The sequence below is a fragment of the Rutilus rutilus genome (genome assembly GCF_951802725.1).
Source record: "Rutilus rutilus genome assembly, chromosome: 2".
Lineage (NCBI taxonomy): Eukaryota > Metazoa > Chordata > Actinopteri > Cypriniformes > Leuciscidae > Rutilus > Rutilus rutilus.
Genome location: NC_140210.1, coordinates 61,195,508 through 61,216,579, shown reverse-complemented (window position 1 = coordinate 61,216,579; position 21,072 = coordinate 61,195,508). Strand labels below are relative to the sequence as shown.

The 21,072-nt window shown below is 39.8% G+C and overlaps 1 protein-coding gene, 1 long non-coding RNA gene and 1 pseudogene across 3 annotated transcripts in view; all 3 read right to left on the bottom strand.

Moving 5' to 3' along the window:
* Positions 1 to 10,823, bottom strand: part of LOC311286236 (NACHT, LRR and PYD domains-containing protein 1 homolog) — a 194,603-nt gene extending 183,780 nt beyond the window's left edge. Inside the window, exon 1 of the mRNA XM_084402353.1 lies at positions 10,770 to 10,823. Within this exon, the coding sequence (XP_084258479.1) occupies positions 10,770 to 10,795 (26 nt within the window). The 5' untranslated portion in view covers positions 10,796 to 10,823. The remainder of the gene's footprint in view (positions 1 to 10,769) is intronic.
* The window catches only part of LOC311286247 (protein NLRC3-like), a 20,148-nt pseudogene extending 9,247 nt beyond the window's left edge, over positions 1 to 10,901 (bottom strand). The window contains exons 1-7 of the transcript XR_014630271.1: positions 10,770 to 10,901; positions 10,470 to 10,637; positions 7,365 to 9,206; positions 4,540 to 4,713; positions 4,272 to 4,445; positions 3,023 to 3,196; positions 2,770 to 2,934 (exon numbers count right to left, since the gene is read on the bottom strand). The product of XR_014630271.1 is annotated as a protein NLRC3-like (transcript). The remainder of the gene's footprint in view (positions 1 to 2,769; positions 2,935 to 3,022; positions 3,197 to 4,271; positions 4,446 to 4,539; positions 4,714 to 7,364; positions 9,207 to 10,469; positions 10,638 to 10,769) is intronic.
* Positions 10,902 to 15,624: 4,723 nt separating this feature from the next.
* Positions 15,625 to 17,453, bottom strand: LOC311286279. Its single transcript, XR_014626524.1, has 3 exons — positions 16,290 to 17,453; positions 16,106 to 16,174; positions 15,625 to 15,995 (listed from the first exon to the last, which is right to left on the bottom strand). It is a non-coding gene; the product is annotated as an uncharacterized lncRNA (long non-coding RNA).
* Positions 17,454 to 21,072: the final 3,619 nt, after the last annotated feature.

Here is a 21,072-nt window from a genome sequence, read left to right as displayed (position 1 = left end):
AAATACTGCCTTATGCGTAATGTAGCTTGTTTGCGAATATCTGCTTAGGTTATATAATGTGATTTAGTGCAAATATATTTCAGCCTCTGGTAAAATATGTGATTCTGTCTAAATACATTATATTTTTATATAAATGTTCGGTTTTGGTCAGCCTATGACACTGTTTATCATGCTTCAACACTGCCTTATGCACAGATGTTTGTGAATACAGGTGTAAATGTTTGAAATGGAGTGATGTGTCGTTCGCGAACGATCCGTTCATTGCGTGCGTCACTAAATGCGTGCGGTCTTTATGGCCCATCAACAGACACTCGCGGTGACGCGGTCTATGGCCCATAAATAGATATTTCTCCGTCCTCAATCATCAATCAACATTGTGATTTCTTTAATTGTGTTATCAGCGTGCTCACATGTTTTTTTTGTTTAGTTTTTTTACAGATGTGACAATGAACATGTCCAAGCACCTGTCCTGAAGAGAGCCAAGGCTAACCAGCAGGCAAGCAACAGGCAGTCCACTCTGACATGGAAAACAGAGACTGATGTTGACATGGTTCCACAGACTGTGTGACTCCGTCCTGCACGGGAAACTGGACCACAACTGAGTCTATTCAAACATTTTTTTCAGAAAGTGCTGATTCAACTCTGTGCCACAACACCAATGCTCAGGCTGCCAAGGCAACTGCAAAGGGCTGCAAATATAAATGGACAGATGTCAGCATCAGTGAGATGTACCGCTACATCGGGCTGCTGTTCTACATGGCCATGGTGAAGGTCAGCTCCATCAGGGACTACTGGCGGCAAAGCGGTGTTTTCTCCGTACCGTTTCCAGCTACAGTTATGTCCCGGGACAGATACCGCACCATTTCATGGAATGTGCACATGAGTCTCCCAGATGCAGATAAGGATAATGACAGAAAGAGGGGCACAGCTGAACATGACCATCTTTTCAGGGTCAAACCTCTCATGGACACTATTCGTCACGCTTGTAAAGCCATCTATCATCCTAAAAGAAACTTATCTGTGGATGAAAGAATGGTGGCATGCAAAGCACACACAGGTATTTTATTTTTTTAAATCAATGTTGGAAACCGTTGTGCTGTTTAATATATTTTTTTATAACCTGTCATAGTTTTTTTCAGGATTCTTTGAATAATTTTTTTTTTTTTATATACAAAAACAAAAGTTTGGTCTCTTTTTCTTTCTTTCTTCTCCATTGTTGGGAAAGATTTCTATTTTGAATAAATGCTGTTCTTTTTGTAATTATTCATCAGTGAATCATTCATCAGTTCCTCATTCTTTGTTCAGGCTGCCTCACAGCACCTTGATAGGCCATTAGCCATTGGGGGAGTGTCTTTAGTCACACCCCTGGTGTGAATCACATTAATATTCATGGCCCACGCATACAGCAGTGCTGACACAAAAACTGACATGCAAAATTAAAATCATTATATTGCTGTTTGTGAAAGAGTGATCAGAATAATTTCCACATCATTTTGTAGAAAAAATTCTAGCCTACAAGAATAGTAATTCAAAAGTCTTATGGACAACTATTCAGTGTGTGTTAAATGGCCTTATTGCGGTGACAATGTTTTTCCCAAAACGTACTAACCAGGCATAATATTTTTTTTCTATAAAATGAAAACATGTACATCCATTTTGCTCACATATTATTGTAGCAGAGTCTGTGCTGAATACAGCAAAATTACATGTTAGCCAATGGTATGCTGAATTAAATTTCGTTTTGTATTAATTGTATCTTAATTTTGATCTGTTTCATCAACCAATTGCCTGGATTTAATAAATAAAAATATAGTAGACAATAGATAATCCCGACACGGAGGCGCCGGCACATGAACTGGAGCTCATACTCATACAAACTCAGCATATACGGTGGCCTACTTGCCTCACAGACCTGAGACATATACAGAAAGCTTGAAATGTCTACTTTTAAACAGAACAATTAAAAAAAAAAAAGAAATAAGACTGCTCTGCTCTCTGCTTATGTAATCTGTATGAAATGTGTATTTCTCTCTGGCGCCTTCACTACAGCGAAGATCACGAGTCAGCATCGTCAACTTCATCTTTGCAGCCGACACTGACACAGAAAACACTTGTTTATTAATAAACAATTAAAATGTCTCCTTGCTATATTTGACATATTCATAATCATTACTTTTGCCGGTTCTTTGTGACAGCTTTTAGGAGCTTTATTGGCAGAGCCACCCTTACATGTTACATGAACGCGTCACCATCGCATCAGCACCGAAAACATGGAGATTTTTTTCTTTTTGGGGGCATTTTGTTTGTGTTCAGTCTTTATCAGTTGTCTTTAGGTTAATGTTTCAGTTAACAGTTTTTCAGTTGTTTTCAGTAATTTTGTCAGGGCTAGGCTACAGGAGCAGCATCTGTACTCTCGCAGCTGTAGACGGTAATGTTTTCTCTTGGTTCATGTCAGTCAGTATGACTTAATTTTGATATACAAGTCGCACCTGACTATAAGTCACAGGACCAGCCAAACTATTAAAAAAAGTGCGACTTATAGTCCGGAAAATACGGTATATTGCAAAGCTAGCATCAAGCACATTTCATGTTTGTCCATCTGTGCAAGAACCCCCTTTAAGCATGCGCAACGTTTCAGATAGTATGTCAAATGTAAACACATGAATCGGATATGGGGCAAGAACGTGTAAACGGACGGTCATATAGGCAACAAATCAGATTTGGGCATCAGGACCTGCAGTGTAAATGAGGCTTGCTTGTCCCACATACTTGAGTATCTGCAATGAGCAGTTTGGATCGTTCAGTTTGCCAGAGAGCAGCTTGACTCCTGGGTGATTGTAGCTCAGGTCTAGCTCTCTCAGGTGTGATGGGTTTAAACTCAGAGCTGAACACACATAACCACAGCCTTCCTCTGTCACCATACAGCCAGACAACCTACAGACACACAGTCAGATCATCTTCAGACACACATCAACATTATGACCAGCAGACTGTAAATAATCTCTTATATATTATTAAATACCTCAGAATCTGCAGCTTACAGTGTGGGCTCTTCAGTCCTTCAGAAATAATCTTCACTCCTGAATCCTGCAGGTCATTGTTCGTCAGGTCCAGCTCTCTCAGGTGTGAGGGGTTTGAACTCAGAGCTGAAGATACATAACCACAGCCTTCCTCTGTCACCATACAGCCAGACAACCTACACACACACACAGTCAGACCATCTTCAGACACACACAGTCAGATCATCAACAAAAACTCACATGACTGGCAGACTGTTGTTGAAAACGTGATATGGTCTAATTCCATATCGCATTTAAAAAATATATCGATATATTTTTTATATCGATATCGCCCAGCCCTACCTGCATTATAAGTGTGTCACTGAAATATAGTTCTACCTCAGCGCTCAGCTGTAGCCTGACATGCACTTTCCGTGAGCGGTAATTGAAAACCCGGAGTGGACTATGAGCGAAGTGATTACAGAGTGCTTAGAGTGGAGAGAGGAACGTGCTTTTGCTCCACTCCAGGCTTTGATCACATCCCCCTCAGCAGGGTGAATACACCTCGTCTTTCCTTAATTTAAGACCTATTCAAACTAAAATTAAGATATTTATTACACTATTTGAGAAATGAAAGCCTATTTACGGCCTTAAAATTATGAAAAGTGAATTTAAGACTTTAAGGACAGACTGGAACCCGCAATGACGGAAATCCGTCATAGACTTGCTGCAATTAACGGAAATCCGTCGTAGCGACGGAGAACTTTAATCCCTGAATATACCAATACTGCTATCTCAAACATGCAGAAGCTTCTTCGTGATCTCAACTAACAGATTCTGCAAAAAAACGAAAATCACAAATTTTGAAAAATTTTCTCATTTTGCTCGAAAGTTGTGCTGCCGACTTGTGTCTCTGGTTTCCGTGACGGGTCATATATATATATATAGTGTAATATGTCAATCCAATCATCAACTGTAAGTGGCTCTGGTTTTAGCCATTTCTTTGTAATTACTTTTTTACTGGCTGCCAGAAGAATTAACATCAGTTTCTTATCGATGTTATTCCACCCATCAAAAGAAATATTAGCCAGATGTAAACATTCACAATTACAAGGAATCGTCACCTCAAAAACAGCTTTCAAATTTCCTTCAATCCCTTGCCAAAACTGGGTTAATTTCTGACACTCCCCAAAAATATTATAATGGTTAGATTCCCTTTTCCCTTTGTATTCTTTTCTGTGTTGGTGTGGTAAATCTCTTATTCTTAAATACCTCAGTATCTGCAGCTGACAGTGTGGGCTCTTCAGTCCTTCAGAAATAATCTTCACTCCTGAATCCTGCAGGTCATTGTTCGTCAGGTCCAGCTCTCTCAGGTGTGAGGGGTTTGAACTCAGAGCTGAAGACACATAACCACAGCCTTCCTCTGTCACCATACAGCCAGACAACCTACACACACACACACACAGTCAGATCATCTAGAAACACACATCAACATTATGAACGGCAGACTGTAAATTATCTCTTATATGTTATTAAATACCTCAGTATCTGCAGCTTACAGTGTGGCCTCTTCAGTCCTTCAGAAATAATCTTCACTCCTGAATCCTGCAGGTCATTGTTCGTCAGGTCCAGCTCTCTCAGGTGTGAGGGGTTTGAACTCAGAGCTGAACACACATAACCACAGCCTTCCTCTGTCACCATACAGCCAGACAACCTACACACACACACACACACACACACACACATCGACATTATGAACGGCAGACTGTAAATTATCTCTCATAGACAATCTTATCTCAGATTAGATTGGAACAATCAGAATAATATCCAGTTTCATCTGACTTCTGACCTATAATGCTGCCTGAATCATAATCATACACTGTTCGTTCGCTGGCTGGAGGAGAACTGCCCCCCCGACTGAGCCTGGTTTCTCCCAAGGTTTTCTTCTCCATTCGGCCCTGATGGAGTTTTGGTTTCTTGCCACTGACGCCTTTTTTCACCTTTGTTGCCATTGGCTTTTGGCTTGCTTAATTGGGGACTAGTGTTGTCACGGTACCAACATTTCAGTATTCGGTACCAATACCAGTGAAAATCCACAGTTCTCGGTACCAATTTCGGTACCAAAGCTTAATTTAGATTAAATTTACATTTATTAAAGTGTATATCACGGTTACAAATATGGAAACTGTAGTATTAAAAACACTTTACAATAAGATTATATTTGTTAGATAACATTAGATAAAATGACTTAACAATAAACAATAGTTATATAGTGTCGCAATTATTCTCCTTGGGGTTAATTTAAAAATACATTTTTAAAATCAAAAGTTAACATTATTTAATGCACAATGAATGAAGTGAACAAACATGACCAATCAAGTGTTTGTATTAAATAACATTCACAAACATTAATTAATGTTGAAAAAATATATTGTTCACTCAATGTGTTGATGTTAGATAACGCATTAAGTAATGTTAATGAATGGTATTTTATTGTAGTGTATTGTAGCCGCTAGAGTTCTTACTAGATCAAGAAAATATGATCATATAACACCGATTTTATCATCACTGCATTGGTTACCTATAAAGTCCCGTATTAATTACAAGGTATTGCTACTGACTTATAAAGCCCTAAACGGCTTAGCTCCAGTCTATTTAACGGATCTTCTATCGCCCTATAATCCATCGCACTCTTTAAGATCACTAAATTCAAGGCTTTTGGTCATACCTAGGATATCCAGATCCACCAAAGGAGGGAGAGCATTTTCACATTAAGCTCCAAAACTCTGGAATAGCCTTCCTGATAGTGTTCGTTGCTCAGACTCGCTCTCCCAGTTTAAAACTAGATTAAAGTCGCATCTCTTCAGCCAGGCATTCATATAATATTTTTAATCTTACAGTTCAAATTACAATCCGGCCTCTACTTAATAAAAGCCAGAGGAGAACTGGCCCCCGACTGAGCCTGGGTTCAATCTCCTCATCAGCATCACACTCCTATTCTCTTAGTTTTTCTCTTGCTCTGTCTCTTCCCCTCCTAAAGCTGAGCTTTGACTGATAGAGGTTTTACATTTTTGTCTGTCAGTGAAGAAAGTAAACAAAGGGTCAACTGATAGGCTGATTTATGAATCATTTTCTCAGATGCATTCATTTACTGAAAGCTACTAGGAAAGCTAGGTAGCCTAACTAAGTTTATTAAATTAATTTACAATATGTACACATTCATTATTGATCTTATTCCTAATACAGAGCCGTAGACAGGGCTTTATAATCAAAGAGGTCCTACATTTAAGGTTATTAGGGGGTTTAAATTTTTTATTTCTCGGATATGTCCATTTCAAGACGTTTGAAGGCCAAAAAAGGATAAGAAATAGCTTTAAAACCATGTCAGCGGGCAGTAGATGATACCTGCTCTCACTTCTTATCCATCACTCTTTCTTTCTCTCAGTCTCCTCATCTTGCCTTGTCTCTTCTTCCTAAACCTGAACTTTTTTAATTTACTGAAACCTACAAATTGTATATTAATTCTCAACATGTACACATTCATTATTAATCTTGTGCCTATGATGAAAACGGCTTTGTTAATGCTAATGTCCCCTCACAATGACAGTAAACTAATTAGTCACATTACATAGGCCTATTTTCAGTTCAAAATGGCGAAATTCGACAAAAGTATATTCATTTGCCTGATTATTTTTGTCATTCGTTTCACATTCATAACCTAAAAAAACTGTCAAATATGAAATGTTTAGTTTAGCTACTTACATCTTATCTCTTATACTTGACCGTAAACTGAAGCGTCGAGTCGCTCTTGTGAACATAAAGCCCGCCTACTTTGATTTGATTGGTCATCTCAAATATTCTGACATTGACGAGCACCACAGACCAATGAGTGACAGACCAATGAGTGACAGACCAATGAGACTCAGATGAACACACACACACACACACACACACACTGTCCTCTGTTTCTGACGTGCGCTCTGCTCGGCGCCGCTGCGGATTGAAGTTGAAGAGCGTGCTGAATCTGATTATAACAAGACTGAAGTGAACACTATTTCAGATAGCCCGTCGGGCAGGCCGGTTATGCATTTTGGTAGCCCGACTGGAAAACACAATAGCCCCGGGACGTCGGGCAGGCGATTTTGCGAGCCCTGAGCTGTAGTACTCCGCTTCGCCTCGTGACCGCATTACCACCTCGGGTGTGCATTATTTTTCTAATAATTCAACGGCCTGTCGTCAATTATTCCTTACATGTTAACGCCGATAACGGCCCACCACTAGTAAAAACTCCATGTCATGACCCCTGTAAAGATGTAAGATGCATTATTAAAATGATTCTTTAGCTATTAATGATTAAACACTCACAGAGCTTTTCTGCAGTTGACCACAGCTGGTACCAGTCTTCTTCTCCCCTCAGCTGATGTGTTGTATTTCATGGGGTTCAGCTCATCCAGCGCCTCCTCTGAGATCTGAAGCATGTAGGAGATTGTAGAGCAGTGAGACGGAGAGAGTTCCTCCTCTGAGTGTTTGTCTGATTTCACAAACTCCTGAATCTCTCTGGACAGAGTCTGATCTTTCACTTCCAGCAGACAGAGGAACAGATTGATGGATTGATCAGCTGAGAGATCATCATCATCATCTTTGATCTGGTCTTTAATGTCCTGTGTGGTTCTCCTGATGCTCTCTGAGCTGTTCTCTGTGTGTGTCAGTAGATCCTGTAAGAGTCTCTGATTGGACTCCAGTGAGACGCCCAGCAGGAACCGCAGGAACAGATCCAGCCGTCCATTCCCACTCCTGAGGGCTTTATTTACTGCTGATGTTAGTAGATCATACAGAGAGACTTCATCAGACCAGAATTTACCCAGAAGCTGCAGTGGTTCCTTGTTCTTCATTAAATAGCAGTAAAACACATAGAAAGCAGCGAGAAACTCCTGAACGCTCAGATGAATGAAGCTGTAGACTTTCCTCTGATGAATCACAGATTCCTGCTTAAAGATCTCAGTGCAAATCCCAGAATGCACTGAGGCGTCAGTGACGTCTATGCCGCTCTCAATCAGGTCCTCCTCATAGAACATCACATTGCCCTTCATCAGCTGATGGAAAGCCACTCCAGCAAGTTTCACAATCACTTCTCTGTTGGACTGCAGGAGTTTCTCTGGATCTCTCTCTTCATACTTCTGATTCCTCATGTTGATCTGAATCAGCAGGAAGTGGATGTACATTTCAGTCAGAGTTTGAGGGATTTCTGCACTCAGATCTTCTTCCAGGAGCTTCTGAAGCACAGTGGAGGAGATCCAGCAGAAGACGGGTATGTGGCACATGATGTGGAGGCTTCTTGCTCTTCTGATGTGTGAGATGATTCTGCTGGCTTGATGCTCGTCACTGATTCTCTTCCTGAAATATTCCTCCTTCTGAGGCTCATTGAATCCCTGAATCTCTGTCAGACGGTGGATGTATTTGGAGGGGATCTGATTGGCTGCTGCTGGTCTGGAGGTGATCCAGATGAGAGCCGAGGGAAGCAGATCTCCTTTCATGAGCTTTGACATCAACACACCCACTGATGAAGTCTCAGTCACATCAGAAACTTCCTGAGCGTCTGAAAACATCAGTGTGATTCTGCTTTCATCCAGACCATCAAAGATGAACACAACTTTACACTCCTCATAAATCTTTGAGTCCAGATCTTGAAGTTCAGGATGAAAGTCCAGCAGAAGTCTGTGAAGACTGTACTGATGATCTCGGATCAAGTTCAGCTCTCGAAATGGAAGCACAAACATGAAATCTACATCCTGATTGTCTTTTCCCTCGGCCCAGTCCAGAATGAACTTCTGCACAGAGACGGTTTTCCCGATTCCAGCGATGCCTTTAGTGAGAACAGTCTTGATCTGCTCTTTCTCCTGGCGTCCTGGTTCAGGAGAGGCTTTAAAGATGTCATTGCAGGAGATTGGAGTGTCTTGTGAGTGTTGTGTTCTGGCTGTTTTCTCCATCTGTAAAACCTCATGTTCTTCATTCACTCCTTCTCTCTCTCCCTCTATGATGTAGAGCTGTGTGTAGATCCTGTTCAGGAGGGTTTCATTCCCTTGGAGTTTCAGTCCCTCAAATAATCTCTCATACTTGTTCTTCATGCTGGCTTTGTGTCTGTGTTTGACTCTCTGTAGTTCATCATTCACTGGCTGAGGAGAATCCTGGTCTCCAGTCTGATCATCTCTGAATGGGGACAAAATACACACATAAAACATGTTTGTGAATAAAACATGCAAGGAACAGCAACACATTAATGAACATTGTCAGTTTAACAGATTCTCCTTATAAACAACACTCAGGGTTTCTCCTGGCTCAAAACGAGGAGGTAAAATCCTGATCATGTATTTTAATAATAAGATAATTAAATTAGTATTTTCCGTAGACCATCATAAAGCCGACTGTGTTTCCCACAGTATTTAGTGGGTGGAGGTCGGTACCTCTAGAGGGGTCAGGGGTCATGCCCCCCCGGAAGAACATTTTGTACATTTCAGTTCGACTTAACAAGTGCATTTCTTTACACACACACACACGCGTGCACAATGAATTGGAGACACTCGATCTGCGGCAGTGGACGCGCACCGCTATGAATGCCTGTGCAGCGATGTGAAATAACGGACATTCAGAATAACGCAACTTCTACAGCAGACTGTATTCTCGTACTGTTTCGACTTTATTCTCGAAATGCTAGATTTCTTTCTTTCTTTCTTTTCTTCGTTGTGGTTCAGGGCTTCTGTAGGCTATTCTGATTTTCTCGTTGTGCCGCTGCTCTAGAGGCAGTATTTTCTAACCATGTCGGGGGAGTTTTATGCGTATGGGTTTTAGAATAATGTCACTTGCCAGGTCATGTAAGGGGTAGACTACAGACTTTATTACACTTGTTAAAACGAAAATAGGAAACTCCACTATGTCTCTTTTTACATTTATTTTGTCCCGTTGTCGGCTTCAGCTAAGAAAAGAAATAGTTCGCCCCGCACGTACAAAATTCTCAGCACACTTTAGATAACCGTCCGCAACGAGTGCAGGCTCTTTGGTGGAGCTCTGCTTTTGAAGGAAGTTCCATCGTGACAAATGAATGGACTACTTGTGGAGTGCCAGCCGATAGATATCTGCATCTGATCATCACATTACAGTTATTCAGATTCTCAGAGTTAAGCATGATGATATGGTAATATATCACACTGAAGTAGGCTGATGTAAAATTAAACAGAGGCTTTACTCCCTTCAAACTTAAATTGTCAATGTTTCATTAAATCACTGTTGGAAAGCAATCTTATGGAAATATTTTTTTTTACCTTTATAAAGGGCATTTATTTCCTAATTTTATTAAATGTGTGCTCCATCTTTCCTTTCAAATTCTTCAATGTAATGTCAGGAAAGCCATTACAGTGTTTTCTGCAAAAACAACTACAAATTTTGGTCTTAGGTCTAGGTCACGTTTATCCTCACCTGAGGTCAGAGGTCACTGGTTCATCGCTGAGGTCAGAGGTCGCTGGTTCATCACTGAGGTCAGAGGTCACTGGTTCATCACTGAGGTTAGGAGGAAGATGAGGAAATGATCTGTCACTCTTCAGAGACACACAGCTGGGTTCTGGAGATGAAGATCTCTTCCTCTTCCTGGAGATACAAAGAAAAGATATGATCATTTATACACATCTTTATAATGGATTAAATGTAAATGATTAGTTCAGATGATCTGTGATGTTGTGTGAGTCGGTCTATTGTGTCCAGCACTGGATTGTGTCTCACCTGGGGTCAGAGGTCACTGAGTCCATCTCCAGGATTTGTGGGATTATTCCTAGATCTGTGACTCTTCAGAGACTCACTGCTGGGTTCTGGAGACGCTGCACTCGTTCTCAGAGACTCGCATCTTCCCTTTATATGGAGACACTGAGAGCATTACATTTATATCACATTCAGCAGCTTTAATTCACAGAGGTTTACAGTGTGTTCAAGATTATTTTCAGCACATGTTCCTGCGATGGAAGAGAGCGGGGGGGCGTCCTCCATATTAGTTTACAGTCTATGGTCCCAGTAGGCCTGTGACCCTTTGTTGTCTTAGCCCATTACTATTGTCATTACTGTCATATAAATTGTTGTCTGGCATCTTACAAATAGATAAAAAATAAATAAATGAATATAAAAGTATACTTTAGAAATAAAAAATAATATCATAATATAAATATAAAATTATATTGTAATATATTATAATATAAAAAGTATTACACATATCTACTCTCATAATCCATATCAACTGCACTTTGTGACCATAAATGACTGTGGTAGAAATGACATTTCTGTATTTGTTTGTGAAAAAAGGAAGATAGCTTCACTGATTAGCTCTGAATTAATACTTAGCATTTCATGTGTGCAAAATACTCTTATTTAACTTAACATGTCTAGTACTGACACCAATACTGTGTGACAGCTATATGTATCTTATAAAAATGTATATTGATAGTGGTCTCACATTAAATACTATAATGTATTTTTATTATTTTACTAGTGCTTAATTCAGGTAAATTAATAGTTACTAGTCATATTTTTAAACTGTATTATCATTGTTGAAGTTAAAAAGTCTGGTTGTGTAACAAGTAGAAAACAGTGATTTTGACACCAATAAAGAGGATGGAAAGTATGAAAAAAATCATAATAGAAAGGTAGTAAAAAATCAGTACATGTAAAAAAGTAGTAAACAAATGTAAAGTGGTTTTACTGTTAGTTTCACAAAGTCAAAAAGAATATTATTAAAATAATAATAATAATAGTAATAGTAATACAATGAGAATTTTCACATAGGTGAAATAAAAACAATAAATCGGGCATAATTTATCATATTATCTAATCGGGCTTCTTCCTTTAAATATCACAATCCAGACACTTTAATTGGAGAGTATAGATTTTCTGTAGCGATCAGAAATACATCAGTTTGTCATAATCAATCTCCTCACTAAAGCTGGTCGTCTGTGAGTCGACGCCTGGCCTTCAGGAGACCGGAAGTGCTCAGGTTTACATGTTTACTTTCCACCTCTGTATAGTTCAGATTGTGGAGAATCTGTAAATGAATCTCAACTAAAAGCAGAATCCCAAGAGCTCGATATTATTATAATCCTGAAGATGAACTTGTTCACTTTCACATGCGGCAAGTAACTATAAACAAAACGCTTGATGATCGAGTTTAATATGATAGCGACGCGAAAACATTGTACAATAATATGACATGGTATCTGAAACAGATAAATGAACTTACCGTGATGTGATAACTATATATGTTTCAAGACTTCTGAAGGTGAATCATTTCCTCAGGATCTTCTTTACTTTCGGTTTCTGAATGCGCATGCGCAGAGGGCTCAGATATCAACGATAAACCCCGCCCATCTCTCTTCTTCTTCTTCATTCAGTGTTCTGGCGGGTTTAGTTCTGTCGTGAAGGATGTTTAGCGCCTCCTACTGTATACTGGAGTGTGTGACATCATGACTTCCTCAATCTCTAAGCTCAGAAATGCTGTAATAATGGCGTTAGACTTTCTCTTTACATCTGTAAATATCATCAAGCTGGTTTTGTCATTTATGAAGCAAACAGTTTGATCATCTGAGAGATTTCCAGGGGTCTGTGATTATAAGAGCAGAAGTTTCATTAATTACTGCCTTTTCCTCAGTTTTACTCAGTTTCTCATTAAAGGAGCTGTATGTAAGAAATGTATTTAACTAACTCCCAATTATTACTAAAAAAGCGTTCATTACAGCTTTCTACAATAATGCTTAACAAAATATGTCATTTTAAGCTTAATGGTAGATATAAGACAGATATTTAACGTCAGTATGATGGTTTAATAAGTGCTTACAGAGAGCTTAGTCTTTATATATATATAGCCTTACAGTCAGTTAGCACAACTGCTAGATCCACTCACATTAGCATCACAAGCACAAGTGTGAACGGGCCTGTGGATTTAAGCCAGAAACCCGATGAAGGACCAAGACGCCCTCTCCGCACACACCCAGCCCAGATGTTGGACACCAGCGAAGAAGCTTCCAGAGTTAAGTTTGTTTCTTCACTCCCTTACAAAACTAACCTACAGGAATCCTGCAGGAATTGTCACTTGTGTTGGATGCTCCTGCATGTTTCTGTTGTACTGAAGGGTTCATTCTAGAACATGTAGGAATGTCCTGCACACACTGCGCTGTTCAGCACAAGCGAAACACCGTACAGGAATTATACACTAAAATCCTGCAGGACTGCCGTGCACCTCACGCAGAAACAAAACGCTTGCTTACAGGAGTTTCCCCTGTAAATGAAAAATAAATAAATTAAACATAAATATAAAAAAACCTACAGGTTGTGGATTCAGGAGAGGCTTCGTCTAGACTAGAGAATAAAACTCTGATAGTTGCTGTAGTTGTATTCATGCAATTTTTATTTAATTAGATTCAAGTACATTTCATGGGACTATTTTTGATATATTATGCTCTGGCTGTTGGCAGCAATGAGACAAAACAATGAGTCTTAACAAGTAAATTAATAAAATTAAGATAGGCAAGTATAAAAAAATTAACCATTTCTCTAAATCATTTCAAAATTATGCATTTATGCAAACATCCACGACATGTCAACATTCAAGAGATATGAGTCTGTATACTGTACACTTTTGCCTTTTATAACATGAAGATGCAAATCCAGCTATTTTGTTTTTAATCCAACTCCCATCTATTTGGTTGGATGCAAACACAATTATTTGCGAGACCTGGTAGGTCCTTGAGGTAGACACAGGTTGAATGTATGTCTGTGCATTTGATAAGTTCAACTGAGTCAATCCCTCTTTCTTTTAAAATGCTTGTTGCTGTTATCCCTGATTCTCTGTCTTTGCTGATGTCTTTACTTGTTGTTTTCATAACCTCAATGAAGGCATGACCCTCTCCTTGCGCATTGCCTACGTCTATAAATGATCGTACTAATGCTACAGACCCATGTTTGGTGTGAACAGCATGGTTGATTCTTTTAGATAAAGATTTTGCTCCTTTTGAATGAATTCGCTTGCCATTAACCACTGTGAATAAAAACTGAAAGCTTTATTTGCACTGAAACCTGACTCTTGAAGGAGATGAGACTCTCTTGGGCTTGGCTGTCGTACATGTGGGCATCCAAGAAACATCACGCTAGAACCACCAATACACTTTGTCACAATCCCAACATGTTTGGTGCCTCCCAACATTTTTTCAACAAAGCTTTTGCTTTGCTGCGTTTGTTCATCATTGAATACAGCAGCAATGAGTCGTGGAACATGTTGGTAAAGGTTAAACATGTTAACAATTGGTTCTGCTACAGCTTGTGTGCCATGAAAGAGTTTCTGAAGGTGTCCATTCTGGGACTCATATAAGAATGCACTGTGACTCCATAAAGGACCCCAATGTTTCACAGATGCTGCTGCATGTACAAGTATGTGGACATTATAAGACACGTGACACTTTCCATACTGAGACTCAAAATGGCCCACAGATGCTTTTAAAAGGCCATCAGCTTTGTCAATGTCGTGGGGGGGGGGGAATTGAATCTTGAAGGAGAATGTATGTAGCCTGTACTAGAAGTAGTAAATGGTCAAGATATTGTCTGGGTAAAATGCCGAACAAACAGGGAAGGCTGTAAAATAAGAGAAAGTGTCTGTATTCCGAAGCTTTCCAATATTTACGCAAAGAAATTGAACGGGGTGGTCTTGTTATACTTGTAGATGGTTTAATGGCAAGTAACCTTCTTTCAATTTGCTCGATTTCTCTTCCAATGTACCAAGGCTCTGTATGGTATTTGGAGTCAAACCATAGGGTAGTCAGCTGGCGACAAACACCAAGTAATATGCCATGCATGTAATCATATGCAAATGCAGAAACCATATTAAAACACATCAGCAGCATTAGAGGAGATGGACCTTTTACACCATTTATGCATGTTCCAGAATCAACAGCTTGCTGAGCATCTTTAGTGTGTTTTTTGTGCGATCTCAGCTCTGGCTCTGTTGACTGCAAAGGATACACCCTTGTAAACCCATTACCCTTTTCTACAACTTCACCCTTCTGATAACACCAGTTACAACCATGCTCTCCATTAAATTGCTTGACATTCTGTACAGCACAACGAGCCACTGAATCACAAATGCAAAGCAAACTGTATACACGGACTACTGATTTTTCACCTTTCCACTGACAAGGTAACCCTTGGTTTTCAAGACTTCGCAATTCATTAACAAATGATTGCAGAAACGAGTTCATTTCTGGCTTTTTTGGCCCAAACCACAAACCGCCAAGAATGACATGCTTTGCCCTCAGATTAGGGGGGGAGCTCGTTGATTGTGACTTGAAGAGGCCAGATATGAAAAGGAGAAGATTTGAAAATTGAAACACCATCAACATTCCCAGGATACTGAAATATCGGTCGATTTTGGGTCATTTAGTGCATCGATCGATTTGTACATAGTGCCATCAAATATGTCTTCAACATTTTGTGAGTTGCGCTTTGTCCTTGACCATTTGTAATTCAAAGACTGACAAAATCTGTATCCTGAAATTTACCTCTTAATTGATCTGAAATAGATAACTTGATAAAGACAGAGCCAGATTTGATTAGGTTTTCCATGTCCCCTGGGGTACCATTGCATGAAGCACAGTGGGTGGGGATTTCACTACCAAAAACATATTGGCAGGATGGGCAAATATACTGGACTTCAAAAGTGTCACAGTGAAAGGATTTCATGAACTTGTATAAGCTATCTGGAACACCATTGGTTGAATCAGGACAGTGGAGATTGATAAGATCTAACAAGTCACTCAAAGCCACTTTGGATGTTGTATGCCTGAGGCTGTGGGCAAGTATACACAGCAGAGATTCTTCATTAGTGATTTTGGCATTTGGATATATGTTTTCCTCACTGGCACACTCCTCTCTTTCTTCTGTGCTTCCCTCACAAACTGCACTGTGGTTTCTGACCATCTAGAAAGTAAATATTGCACTAATTACAAGCTGACACATAAAGAAGTGTGTGCTTTAAAAAAAAAGCATGAGGCTATAGACTAGATACATATTCTAAACTTTATTCTCACATGAGTCTGTGGAAAGTTCTCATCAGCTGTGCTAAAAACATCACCCTCGTCATCAGCAGAAAAGCCTTCCTGCCAGAAATTGTGCATTTATTGTACATTAAAACAAAATCCATATGAACACCGATATTTACAAAAGTATGCAAAAAGCATTGGATTAGAAGAAAGATCAGAAATTCATTCTCACATCAGCATCTGAAAAGTTCCCATCAGCATCGCTGACGACCTCATTCTCTTCATCAGTAGGAAAGTTTCCCTGTGAGACATGTACAGGTACTTGGACCAGTTTTATGCATGTACTTAAATTTTGATATGTTCTGGCTGAAAAAGGGTCAAAGAATTGCCAACCTTATGACAACAATGTCATGATTCTGCCTTCGTTTACCAGATCTTCTCTTGTCTTGAGGCAGGATCATGACAGACCCATGTTTTATGTGTAAGCACATGGCCATTTGTTTGGGCTGTGTGCTTGTGTTGTCTCATCACGTAACCCCGCCCACTTGTTACCCTCGTTTAGTCATCATTGCTTTACCCTTGTCACCTGTTTCCCTCATTAGTTTGCTCCCTATTTAATCCCCTCATGTTTTCTGTCCTGTGTTGGTACATTGTCAAACTTAGTGTGTGATACATTGCATGTTAAACGCTGTGAGTACTTTGTCAGAAACCTGTTTAATCAGAATTGTGAGTTTGTTTCCTGTCATCGTCAAGTCAAAGTCTAGTCTTTGTTTATTATCTTGTCTTAGTTAAAGTTACCTCTCCTCAGTCCTGTTTTGCCCCCTCGTGGGTTTTGTTTTTCTGTTTTGTGTCGAAATAAACCTTGAGTGTCTGCATCTCGTCTGCTTTTGGGTTCATTCCTGCCATCCCATGACAACAAGGAAGCACAATTCTAAAGAAGATTAATTGAAAAAAAAAACCAACAAAAAAAAAAAAACACTATTCTCACATGAGCATCAGGGCCGTTCCTGTCAGATTTGCTGATATTGTCACCACTGTCATCATTGGAAATGTTTTCCTACAAGTATGAAATTATAAACATACAGGAGCATGTTAGACATGGTTTCTTGACTACAACCAATGGCCATGAATTTATCACTGAAAATGTGTTTAGGCCAACATTAAAACCTAAATGACTTCAACTATATCGGGAATAAGCCATGTCTTGTATGATCTTCTCTTTTTTGCTCCTGAAGAAGAAAAAAGAGCAGACTTCTTGCTTATTTGATTAATGTAAGTCAATATGTAATTGTACAATAAGAAACAAATTGCCTAAAATACAGTTATTTGCATTCAGCAACCTATTATATTCTGTGTCCATCGCCTTTTAGTAGCTGCGGGAACAGGTGCCTCTTCATTTCAGTACACTTTATACTCCATATCCTTCAAAAAGAAACACGCTAGTGTTATTTCTTTGTAAATATAATAAAGAATATATTTTTTGCATTACCCGAATAGCTTAATCCAAATGAGAACATTTGCTTTATGTCCTGAGAAGTGTCAGCATATGAGTGTGTGTGTGGTCTGTAACAAACAAATAACAGATATGCTCTGACAAACAATGCTTCTTTCTTATCACAATCGCACTCATTACAACATAAACGGCATTAAATCTACTGGCTTCCCCAAAACATCAACACAATGTTGCCGTTGAATATGAAACATAACACACAGCTTACATGATTACACTGTACTAGGGATGTAAACGGTTAATCGATTATCGATTAATTGTCGACAAGAATTTACTCGATTAAATTAATTGTCGGCTAATTGAACATCGTGAACGTGACACGAGATTCTCGCGGGCGGCGAGAGACCGACACAAACTTGAGGCGGCAAAAAATAAACATGAAGCGGTCAAAACGGAGTTAAGAGTGGGAGCATTTCAAATTAATTATTGATGATAAAGACGCCCGATGTAAACTCTGCGGTACTACGATTAAGTACAACAGCTCCACGAGTTCGCTAAGATACCACCTTCATAACTTGCCTTCAGGGAGGAAGTCTGTCGCCTTCACAACCTACAGTCGCTGCTGTGTTGGGAAGGCGAGTATGTATACGACGGATTGTTGGACGGCGCTGACTACAGAAAGCTACATTACAATCACTCTCCACTACACTGAAAACGACTGGCAGGTAAAGTCAGCAGTCCTTCTCACGGAGAGCCTCTCAGAGAGACATACAGCTGATAATTTAGCTGACAAACTCAACCAGGCTGTGGAGTCATGGGGACTCGCCGGGCGTGTAAAAGCCTGTGTGCATGACACCGCTCGGGACATTGTCTCAGCAAACAACCCCGCGCGAGTCAGCTGGAAATCAGTTTCTTGCTTTGCACATACTTTAAATCTGGCCGTCAACGACGGATTCGCTGCTGCTGGTGTCAACCCAGTAATTGCAGCCGCTGGCAGGTCAAACACTTCAACCACAGCACACCAGCCACGAAAGCACTAGAAGCAAAACAAAAACAAATGCAGCTGCCAGCTCATCGGCTCATTCAGTCCTGTAAAGCCAGGGGGAACTCTGTACACGCAAGGTTTGGCAGACTCGTAGAACAGCGGTGGGCCGTGTGTGCTGGACTATCAGACCGCTCAGAGACCAAGCCTACAGATGCGAGGACGCTGGAGTCGAGAGACGACTTCTGGCAGCTGATGGAGGACATGGCGCCAGCACTGGAGGCTCTCAAATGTGCGACTACTGTCATGTCTGCAGATACTGAAGTATCCATATCCAACACGCACCCCATCACATTCAGTCTGATCAACACTCAAGACGGCAGATGGAGACAGCAGCCGAGCGGCAGAATCCAGATCTAAAGTGCGCACTTCGTTGGGTGAACGGATGAAGGTGAGTTATGGTCATTAATTAATTAAACTATTAATTGACATCTCATTTGAGCTATATATATTTATATTTATATTTATTAATTAACAGATTATGGGGTGAATAACTTTTCACAGACAGTTGTGCTCGTGCATGTGTTCCTGCTGCGCCTCCTGAAGAACTGAAGTGAGTGTAACGTTTTATTAACCATTATATTAATATTTATATTAATCTTTGCAAATCGCTTGCTGCACGCTTCACGATGAATGCGGCTGTTTACACTCAGGGTACATTACGGCATGTTTTCTATGTACAACGTTCTCAATATAATTCATAATCCCACGATTATAATGAACACCGCGATATGGTTATTGTGTTATTGGGCCCTATCTTGCACCCAGCGCAATTGACTTTGTACACCGACGCATGTTTCATTCCTATTTTGCACCCGCGCAAAGCACGCTTTTCCCTCCACAGAAACTAAACTAGGGAATGAACTTGCGCTCCCTGGGCGGATCAGCGCAAAAAACGAGGCGTGTTCCGGCGCAAACAATCCCTGGTGCTATTTTACTGTTCCATAAAACAATTGCGCCACTGGCCAGAAAAAACCTAGTCTAAAGTCAGTGGCGCGTTGCGCGTTGTTCATTATGCTATTTTAAGGGCGCATGCTTGACCATAATGTATAGCGTGCACGACGCGCATACACTTTGATTCTCTAATCTACACAGAAGCAGCAGTTTTAATTTTTGCAAATCATATTATTACAAACGATAGATAGATAGATAGATAGATAGATAGATAGATAGATAGATAGATAGATAGATAGATAAATAGACAATTTATTATAAAAGCATATCTAGCTTACACATTTACCCATATTATCATACGCCTGTTTAACCAAAGCTAATTTGGGTGTGTTTCTCCATCCCCAATGTCACTTCTCTCTCTTTTACGTCCGTGACGAGAGTGTTGGTCTCCTCGGCTGTGAACCGCTCCTGGCGCGTGCCTGGCAAATTCGCCATTATAATAGCAATACGCCAAGGAAAAAGTGCGTCTGCTCTTGAAGGGAATGTGAGATGACACTCTGATTGGTTTATTTCATGTTACGCCCAAACCACACCTATGAATAATGAAGCTACTTCAGACCAACACCTTTTAGATTTGCAAGAGTCATTTATCCCGCCGGGAAAATAGCAACAGCGTCGAGACCCGCCCCCAAAGGTACTTGCGCTTTGCTACTTGCATTTCAGATCGTTAAAATAGGGCCCATTGTGTTAGAAACGGTGTATGCACAGAACAGAGGGGCGGGGCGGGGTGGGCAAGATTATTATCATTTAAAGACACATGCACTTAAACAGCATGCTAAATACAGAGCTGTTTTTGACCAGGTAAAATGAGTGTTTTCTTACAATACTAATGAGAATATTTAATTAAAGTATATTACAAGAAATCGCCAAGGTCAGAACGCACGTGAACTCATACCTGTTCACACCACAACTAGAAACAAAGCTTTAATAATCATTACAACACTTAAGAGAATAGCAAAGTCCACACTATTACTAAAACAATGACACACAGCAACGATATCGCTGGAATCACTTTCAGAAAGATTTCCTTCCAGGTGATGAACGGTTTAAAACACTGACAGCCAATCCAAACCTGACGGTAACCTGACGAATCCTCTTTACACTCCGATCGTGGCGCTGAAGTATGCAGACGAGACGCGCAGCCTGTCGGTTCACACCTTCTATCACATGCTGTATATGGGCCAGTGACAAATAAGGTTTTCAACTGATAAAAAATTCAAATAGGTTAAAACTGCACATCAAAGTAGTTATTATCTTTATGGGGATGTTTTTTACTTATTACTAAAATCTCAATTTTAAACAATGTATTTTAAGCAGTTTAACTGAGAATCATCTGACGACACCAGTCAAAATGTCATACGGGATAACGTTAATGCATTTTCTAAATATTATGATATTAAAACTTTTCAAATCAATAATACTTAATGAATATATAAAGTGATGCAGTAAACAATATTTAGAGCTCAGAAAAAAAGATTTGCACAACTTTTTTTTTCTCATTATATTGTGATTTCTTTAAACGTGACCCTACTTGTTCAAGTTCTTAACACACATTTTAACACTGCAATG